The sequence below is a fragment of the Alnus glutinosa genome, chromosome 4 (assembly GCF_958979055.1).
Source record: "Alnus glutinosa chromosome 4, dhAlnGlut1.1, whole genome shotgun sequence".
Taxonomy (NCBI): domain Eukaryota; kingdom Viridiplantae; phylum Streptophyta; class Magnoliopsida; order Fagales; family Betulaceae; genus Alnus; species Alnus glutinosa.
Genome location: NC_084889.1, coordinates 9,645,239 through 9,654,690, shown reverse-complemented (window position 1 = coordinate 9,654,690; position 9,452 = coordinate 9,645,239). Strand labels below are relative to the sequence as shown.

General features: G+C 37.4%; 1 protein-coding gene across 4 annotated transcripts; it reads left to right on the top strand.

Moving 5' to 3' along the window:
* The first annotated feature begins 1,475 nt into the window (after positions 1–1,475).
* On the top strand, positions 1,476–8,485 carry LOC133865568 (probable E3 ubiquitin-protein ligase RHG1A). 4 transcript variants are annotated; one of them, XM_062301988.1, is made up of 6 exons: positions 1,476–1,630; positions 3,752–5,531; positions 7,268–7,321; positions 7,511–7,609; positions 7,697–7,837; positions 7,921–8,485. In XM_062301988.1, the coding sequence occupies exons 2-6, from the start codon at positions 3,840–3,842 to the stop codon at positions 8,050–8,052; spliced, it is 2,118 nt and encodes a 705-aa protein (XP_062157972.1). In that variant the 5' UTR covers positions 1,476–1,630; positions 3,752–3,839; the 3' UTR covers positions 8,053–8,485. The 4 variants fall into 4 exon arrangements, with proteins under 4 accessions (XP_062157972.1, XP_062157973.1, XP_062157971.1 ...); XM_062301989.1 differs by lacking the exon at positions 1,476–1,630 and adding an exon at positions 1,745–2,116 and having other exon boundaries at positions 7,271–7,321; XM_062301987.1 differs by lacking the exon at positions 1,476–1,630 and adding an exon at positions 1,749–2,083.
* Positions 8,486–9,452: the final 967 nt, after the last annotated feature.

Genomic DNA, 9,452 nt, shown 5'->3' with positions numbered 1-9,452 from the left:
GTTATTGAGGCATTTTGAGAGTTTGATACCTTAATTTGAGACGTCTTAAAGTCAAATAGACTGATAATTCAATATCCTTAAGCGAAGTCTCTCAAAAATATATATATTCCTTGAATATTGTCCCCTACTATATTTCATTCCCGTAGGAGTTTCAAAATGGGATCACCCCACCTACAAAGTACAAACGCAAAGAAAAGGGTATCGTATTTTGTGAATATATTTCATTCTCACATGAATTTCCTCCATAAAAAAAAAAAACCAAATTCTGCTCTAATAAAGTAAAATTAAACATCTTTTAACTTGAAGAAAATTTATCATTTTTGTCAATATTGTTGGGAGGAGCCCACTCCTAGGCCCTAGCTAGAGAGCCTTTGCTTTGAACTCGAAAACCTTTTAAATACTTTTTTGACTGGTGGTGTAAAACAATATATTGTCATACTGATACCCACCGGTGGTGGTGGTGGCGGCGGCTACGTGGCAATCTTGACCCCTTCAAAAGTCTCTTGTGACAAACGTATAATCCATTTTAACATTAAACCTTTCGTTATCCCTAGCTCCCTCTTTCATGTGCACGATCATTATCATACACCGCACTCCATGACTCCATAGGCTTAGGCTCAGGCTCACACACATGCTGATACAAGTGGCTCGTTTCAATCCCTGCAAATTTTGCCTAATTTTTCTTCCTTTGTCAAAAGCATGGAAAACTTCTAATATTCTCTCTTGGTGGGGGAATCACCACCCTTATCTTATAGTATATTTATTAGTTTTAAATCGCCCTCACGCAATGGGTTATATATATCTAATGACCAAAGGATGGGGAGTTTTTGTTTCCGCGGCGAAAATTTATAACATAAAATACAAAGCAACCACCATCAAAAGGTGAGAGAAAAAAAGAAAAATAAAAAAAAAAGAAAGGGACAAATATGAAGAAAATATAAAGAATAAGAGGCCCACGATTGAGATATGAACGGTATGGGACGGAAAGGAAAGAGATACTCATTTTAGCTCTCTATGTATTCACACCTCTTTCAAGCAAAGTTGTAATAAGATGTCAGCCGGTCTGTACCAAGACACAAAGACCGCAGGCAACCATTACCCAATTCTTGACAAATCACTCCCTGAAAATGTACCCCGACACAGTATATTTGTTGCTTCTAATTTGGTCATTGACTCAGAAAACTCATTACCCCTATGATGGGACCATGTCCTTTAATGGATGGCCAACCAAAAATCTAACAAGCACCCAGATTGTTATTAGCCATATTGAAGAAAATTTAGAGGGCATTAAAAGGAGGGGCCCCAAAAGAAAAGATTACTATTTTTTTATTTATTTATTTTTTCTTTCTCTTTTGGTCACAAGGAGACTCGTCAAAAAAGGAGGGGAGGCAAAGGGAGAGGGTGATGGGGACTGGGGAGGGAGGGAGGAAGGAAGGGGAGGGAAGAAGACAGGTGCTTTTAACGTAATAACAAGTTTAACAAGAAGAACAGCAACAGTAGCAACAAACAACAATAATAAACATAAACACAGGAGAGAGAGGTTGTCTTTAATTTGGTTTAGTTTTTTACAAGAGAGAATCAGGAAAACATCACGAGGAAAGAGGGGGGACCTTAAAGGCAAGCCCATTTGGTAAGAGCAGCCAAATACAAGTGCAACTTTTTTGCCTCTACTCTACCAGTTGTTGCTTGCTTTTTATTTTTTGTGTTTTTGTTTTTATTTTTATTTTTATTTTGGGTATTGTAAAATTGTATTCAATTCTTTGTTGGGAAACTGCTCTATTATGTATGACTAATCCCCTGGTATTACTCTCTGTCTCTTTCTCTCTCTTTTGGGGTTATTTGGTAAATTAAAGATGGTTGTCCTCTTTAATCTCTCTTTCCCTTTCTCTCTCCATTCTCAAATCCTCCACCCAAGGCTCTCTCTCTTCCTCCCATTGCTCCTTGGGTTTGGTTTTCTCGCCGCTTTCTTTTTCTCCAGCTAAAAAAGGGTAAGGAGAAATAGAGAGGCAGCCGAACGAAGATACAGCTGTCTTTCATCGTTTTCTCTTGGCTGGTTCTTTGTTTTCTGGCCCAGATTTTTCAGGTAGATCGGGGTTCTTCTATTTTCTTCTGCTGGGTGAGTCTTTTTTTTTTTTTTTTTCCCTTTGTTACCTGCACCTTTTTTTTTTGGATTAATTGGTTGGTGATAAGATCGGATTTGAATTAGTATGTTTGATCTCTGGGTTCTATATTTTCTTTTTAGATTCTTGGGGTTTTATTTGTAAAGAAAAATTTCGCGAGAAATCGTGGGTAAGTTTGTTTGAAGCTTTTAATGCTATTTTAAACCCAATACCTGGATGGGTTCTGTGTGTCATGTCTGTTTTCTGATGTTGGGTTTTCATCTGCTCTTTGATTTGTAAAATCATTCTGATCAAGCTTGTTTCGAGTCATATTTGGCTCGTAGCTTCTTCAATCCTGAAATGACCTTTTTTTTTTTTAATATATAACAATTCTCCCGCTTATGTGTTACTTTTCTATAAAGGATTGAGTCCTTGTGTGTACGTGTGTGATTACACCAAAATAAAGAGACAAGAAAGAAATACAGAAATACAGACAGTAACTGAAATTTGTTTGGAATGCCTTTGTGGGTCTGTTTTGCCGTGGCCTGTTTGAAAGCTCGCAACTTTGACTTGGTGGTTTTGTAGCATTAGATCTTTGCCCTGGTGCGGCCCTGGGTTATATGTGATTGTGATGAATTGCTTTGGTGAGATGTCTAGTATGGGTGCTTCATGATTCTTTACTTTGTAGGTAGAGGTTTGGGTGGTGGGGATTGTGATTTTCAGGAATGTGTGTAGATATATCTTTTGTAGCTGAGGCTAATGATGCCTATTTGACCTAATTTCTTGTCCCACATTCAGTTTAATTCTTGGAAAAAGTTGATTCTTTAATTCAACTACTGCTAGCACATCAAGATAGCATGTGGTTTGATTCTCTATTGCCTTTTGCTTCTGCAAACTGTTGGTTTGATTCTTAACATTCACGTTGTTGCCCTTTCCTTGTTTTTGTTGTCATTTTATTTGCAGTATTCAATTTTTCGGGTAGCAATGATGTTATGAGTTTGTAGTATTTGTGAACAATATGTTGACCTATGGATTAGCGACTGATGTTTGGATGATTCTACGCCCTTTATGGGTCAAGTAGTATGAGGTGTTAATTCTCAAATTACTTTGTGTCTGGGATAGTTTGGCTGCTTCTTTTTTTTTTTTTTTTTTTTTTTGCTTTTGGTCCTGAGTGTGGCATCATCGATGGAGTTTCTTCATATCTGAGAAGACCAGAGGAGGGGATTTTCATGAGCCAATGGTCACTTGACCCATATCCTGCTTCAACCTGCCAAAATATAACTAAATTAAAGCAAGAGTACATAAAAATATCATGAATCGAAGCTTAATCTGCAACTTTCCTTTAGGTCAAGTTAGCTACACATTCCAATGCAAATACATATTGTAAATTTAAACCCCATCCTCCACCACCAGCTCCACCATAACCATTACCACCACAACCACCAAAAACAAAGTAAAAATAAAAAAAAATAAGAATAAGAAAATGAAGCATCACTGCAAGGCATAAAAATTACTGTTTTATCGGCAACTTCATTTACGCACCCTAGCCTTCAATACCAACAGAAATGCGTACACATAGTGTTATATTGGTAAATTAGCTTATAGCTATCTGACTTCCAAATCCGATGATTTTTGTTGTCTTGTTGTATCAGGTGTATCGACAGTGTAGTTGACTTTTTCTGTTGGAATTTCTTTGAGATCGTTACCTATATCTTTATAACAAAGTTGTTATTAGCCCTAATGCAAGGGCAGAGGGGTAGAATTGGTTCCTTGCCTGAAACCTTGGAAATTGACCATGGATCTACATCAAGTAATGTTCCTATAAGTCAGCAGCTTTGCTGGAATAATATGGGAAACCAAATACCAGACTATATACTGTCACCCAGTGATATGAACACATATTTGAACTCTGTGAACCACGAACGACAGATGTCAAGTGGTTGGAGCTTGGGTGAGCCTAGTTCTAGCAACAGCCAGAATGAGATTAGGTGTGATGAGCAGAAAGCAGAACTTGGATGGTCGTCTTCAGAAAGTGCTTGTCCCAGGGCTGGTCCAAGGTTGGAAGAACGGAGCTATGAACCACCTAATACATTTTCAGTTGACAATGTCAATACGAACCCTCTGTTTCTGCAAAGTTCCAACTCTGATGTGCTTACCCAGAATCTCAACATAAACACAGCTTTTGTGGGTAATGGTGGTGATAATAGTCAAGTCATGTTATGTCCTAATATGCACAAGTCTAGTGGATCAGAAAATCAGTGGATCCCACCTGCTGGTGCCTCCATTCATCATGCACTTCCTTCCAGAAGTGCTGGATTTTTGGTGGAAGACAATGATGGCAGATCAGGTTGTTCACTGGAAGGTCGCCGCGTGTCCTGTAAAAGAAAAGCTATTGAAGCAAATGTTGGACAGTCTTCTGTATCTGGAAGTTCTAGCTACTTTCAGCGTACAGATAGTGCATGGTCTACCGTTCCTGCTCCATTTAATCTGACCAGCAGTTTAGGGGTTTCTGTTCCACCAGAACAGGTGAACCCAAGACTCATGCTAGGTGCAACAGAAGTCACTTCTGATAACATTCCCGATTTAAGTGGGGCAGGAATCTCCCATAGAAATTCCCGTTTGAGGATAAATCCACCAAATCAACAAGATTCTATTTCCCCTACTTTATTCTCAACAGAGAATGCTGCTGTTAGGCATTCTAGTGTTTCTTCCCAGCTGTCACAGAGACATCTTCCAGTTGATTATTCTTTGGACTTGAGGTCAGCACCTACTGCAGATAATATGATTCCTCAAAGTCAACCAGTTTTGATTCATGTTCCTGCATTGCCACAAAATGTGCAAGCTCTTAGGTGGAATGGAGGATCTAGCTCAGGAACTGGCAGTTCAACAAATTCTATTGTTTCTGGAGACACAAATGCTGTACCGCGTGTGGAAACAGGCTCGAGAAGCATTGCAAGAAACCTTTTGGAGCATCCTATGTTTGTGTCTGCTACTGATGTGAGAAATTTGGTTCAAAATCCAGCAAATAGAAGTTCAACTGGTGTAAATTTAAGTATTCCTGGAAATGTTGCTTCTACTTCTCGGACCAGCCCCAGTTCAGGTGTCCATCCATCATCAGCTCCTACTTTAGTTCCTCGACAGAATCCTCCACAATATCCGCGAAGATTATCTGAATATGTTCGCAGGTCATTGTTTTCTTCTGCTGGCTCTGAGTCTGGAGGCCAGAGCAGTAATTATTCTCCACTGCGTTCAGGCCCTGTTTCCTCACAAGAAATGGGGTTTTCATCTGTACCTGGTAACCAGGTTCATCTTCAATCACACCCAAGGTCAGCATTGTGGATGGAGAGACAAGGTAATGGTGGACTTGGAATCCCCTATTTGATGCGAACGTCTGCTGCGGCCAGTGAAGGAAGTAGCAGGCTTGTATCTGAGGTGTGTTCTAGAACTCTCTACTTTTGCTATGACTTTTTCATGGTGTCAAAGTTCAGCCATTTGCATATCTTTTTTCCCTGTCATCTTTATATCTTTAAACATGAAATTCAATGTGGATGATCGTAATTTTTCTGATGTTCATACAAGATGATTACCTGACATGATTCTAGCCCAATTATCAACATTATAACCAGGGCCACTATTTATATACTTAAATCCTGCAAGTTTGATTTAAATTGTTCTTTGATGTGAAGATCTTCCTGCTCAACTTGTATTTTTGCAACTTTCACTTATTTCAGTTATTTAATTTTAAAGGTACACTGTCTATGTCACATATTATGAAATTGTCTCTTGTGGCTGTTGTAATGGCCATCAGATATGTGGAGTTGTGTTTCATCAATTACTGGTGAATAGGTCTTGCTTGTTTTTATTAAGTGTATTATTGTTTAAATTGTTTGTGAATCTATGCTTTTAGGTTATGCATCAACTCAACCACATGAATAGCTTCTGCTATGTTTGGGTTTTTCTGTTTTGAGACAAAAAGACACATTTCTCAAGAACATTAACAAACAACTAAAAACACAACACTTTTCAAGACACAAAACACTTTTTAGATAGCTTTTAATAGCTTCTTGTTGGAATATTTTGACAAAACAGGTGCTTAACTTTTGCTAGTGGAAGGGCCAACTCATTATTTGAAAGAAATTAAAAAAAATAAATAAACAAATAAAAATAGTGGGTGTGTGGCCACCTTTATCGGAGTCAAGGGGTGGCCATGCGACTGCCTCTTTCTTGGCCAGAGTTGTGGTGGCCGCGTGGCCACCTCTGTCCTGGTTGGAAGTGGTTGTGTGGCCACCACAATAGTCTAAGTGGCCACCTCGGCCAGGACAAGTGTGGCCATCCATGTCCTGCTCAGGGTGGCTGTGTGGCCTTCCTTCTCCTCCACTGAGGGTGGCCACAAGGCCACTTTTTTTTTAATATATTTTTTTATTATTATATGGGAAACTATACTTACCCCACCACTTTATTTGTAATGTCCTCTCAAAACTTTTAAATGTTGCAATGTTCCTCCAAACTACTTAGCCTCAACCGTTAGGATTTTCTATTAACTTGGAAGCCTAACGCGATACGTGATGTAAAATGTCCATTATTCCACTATGAGATGTGAAAATATAATTATGCCCTTAGATTAAAGCTTGTTAACACTTTTAGCCCACCAGTAAACACTTCTCACATTTATGTTACATCAAAACACTTTTAGCCCACCAGTAAACACTTCTCACATTTATGTTACATCAAAACACTTTTTCAAATAAAAAACAATAACCCCAAATACACTAAACAAACATACCCCTCATCTCCAGCAAAAATTGCTGCTCTAAACCTAGATTTTGTTGATTTCCAAAAATGCAATGTTGCCTAAGTCCTTATGCAGTCAAGCAACGGGAGTTTTGATAATTTTCATCCTAGAAATGCTGGGAACTTTTCTTTTGAGAAACTCTGCTGCTATATTATATGGCATACCTTTCTTGTAGTGGTAACAACTATGCTTTCCAAATATTCTCATGTGCAGTTACTTCGGTCAAGGTTGTTGGTTTGAATGGCTTGGTACATGGTGGGAAAAAAAAATATATTGGAATATGTCACATTTTGTTTTATATTTGGAAATTTTAACACATTTTAAGTCGGTCAGATTGTGTTTCTGTTACTTTAGTACTTTTTTTTTCTTTTTGCAGCAGATTCGAAATGTCTTGGGTCTCATGCGTAGGGGCGAGAGCTTACGATTTGAGGTAAAGATTTTTACCTTTAGAGTGTCTTCGCCTAGAACACCACTAACTTATCAAGAAATTTTAAAAAGGCCTTGGAGAAAGACATTTCAGTGGCATGCAGAAATATTCTGTTGTCTTGTTTATGATCCTTGACCAAGCCATTTTTTAGTGGCAAATGGCTACTTTTCTGACGTGCTTCCACCTTGTCAGGATGTCATGATCCTTGACCAGTCAGTCTTTTTTGGGGTGGCTGATGTTCATGATCGGCACAGGGATATGCGACTAGATGTTGATCACATGTCTTATGAGGTAAAACATACAAAAAATTGATCTACATATTCTGTTAACCTGTTTAAATCAATCTTTGTTCTTATATAATGTTTATTGGAATTATAGGAGTTGTTGGCTCTGGAAGAGCGCATTGGAAATGTGAGCACAGGATTGAGTGAGGAAACAATTTTAAATCGTCTGAGACGGCGGGAGTGTACTATTGCAGTAGGTTCTCCGCACGAGGCCGAACCATGCTGTATCTGTCAGGTAAATGACCCACCTGACTCTCTGTGAGTGTGTGATAACTGGTTTTCTTCTCTTTGCCTGAAATATTGTTTTGTCATTTGCAGGAGGAATACAATGATGGGGATGATCTTGGGACACTGGAATGTGGCCATGAGTTTCACGCTGGCTGTGTAAAACAATGGCTGATGCACAAGAATTTATGCCCCATTTGTAAAACAACAGCACTGGCGAAATGAGAGGCTGCCGTTAATTTTCTGGCTGTTTATTCTTCTTCTATTGGAAAGAGGGCTAGCCATGAAATTGCGTTGCCTATTATTCCTGTGTCACCTTTCCTACCTGTTCTTCCCATGTGAAGCTGGTTCACTCACCCAAGATCCAGAGGAATACTTTTAATTGATGATTCTATTCAAGCCAGCTATTTCCTTGTGGGGGCGGCAGAATTTGCAATTGGAGAAAACATAACTCGTTTCAAACTTTCCATTTGGCAACAAATGAGAAGTTTTCAACGTTTATTAAAAATTCAGCCTATTGGCATTACAAATTTCAGATGATCATATTAGATTTTGATGTCTTGTTCAATTAGGAACGGTGGCCATCTATTCTCTGAGTTGTCTGATTTGGAAGAGTCTCCATTTTTTCAGAGCATGATTGATGAACAATTTCTTCTCAGCTCTCTCTCTGCTGGCATTAGTTTTTCCGTAAGCTTCAAAACTTGGGTTCTCATGTCTACTATTCCCCCGAAATTGCATGGGCAATATTTTTACCTATAAGCCTCTTTCCTTATACAATTTTTACTCAAATGGAACTGTCTTAAAAGTTTCAAGAAAGTTGGGTTCCGGTGGTATCTCATGCTCTGTTTTATTTTTGGCGTATGTAATGTTCATTTCAAAGTTTAAAAACTTTCGATCTAGTGTATTGAATTTTATTTTTTTATTTTTTTTAAAAAAAAAAAAAAATCAATCTCACCCCTCTGAATTCTGATATGTTATTGTAATTTAAGGATAATTTTGTAATTTTATAAAGTTTACATGAGTATAACGGTTATTTTATTTTTTGATCGTCTAATTTAACTCTAAACCCTAACGGGGTTGGTAAGATTGTAAAAGAATTGAAAGTTTGATTCATTAAATTAAGAGCTTTTAAAATTTTTGGTAAGATTGTAAAAGAATTGAAAGTTTGATTCATTAAATTAAGAGTTTTTAAAATTTAAAAAAGACATTGTGAAAGTGTTAGAAGATTAGGAGATTAGGAGAAGTTTTTTTTTTTTTTTTTTTTTTTAATCTTGTGCTTGTTTACAAGACAACACCACCTCTAAAAGAAAAAAAATATATATTTGAAATATTATATTTATTCCCTAAGTAAACTCGATGTTTCAATTTATTCTTTTGGTTTCTAAATTCGACTGCTATATTCTTAATTATTAACGAGTTTCAATTAACTCGTTATGTGTGTTTTCAGTCCAATTTAGTGTCATCTGTCACTTTAGCATTTTTGTCGCATCACTTTTAAAATATTTTTTATTTTTATTAAAAATTTAAAATCTAAAAAAATAAAAAAAATAAAAAAAAAATAAAAAAAAAAGAATGAAGAGGGGTTAACTTATATGATTCCTCTGTCTAGAAGTGGCTTCCCATGC

Bases quoted from the DNA above. Each gene is read 5' to 3' on its own strand.
- LOC133865568 (XM_062301988.1), top strand. From the start codon at position 3,840: ATGCAAGGGCAGAGGGGTAGAATTGGTTCCTTGCCTGAAACCTTGGAA. The intron at 5,532-7,267 runs GTGTGTTCTAGA...TTCTTTTTGCAG, and splicing joins GTAGCAGGCTTGTATCTGAG to CAGATTCGAAATGTCTTGGG. The intron at 7,838-7,920 runs GTAAATGACCCA...TGTCATTTGCAG, and splicing joins AACCATGCTGTATCTGTCAG to GAGGAATACAATGATGGGGA.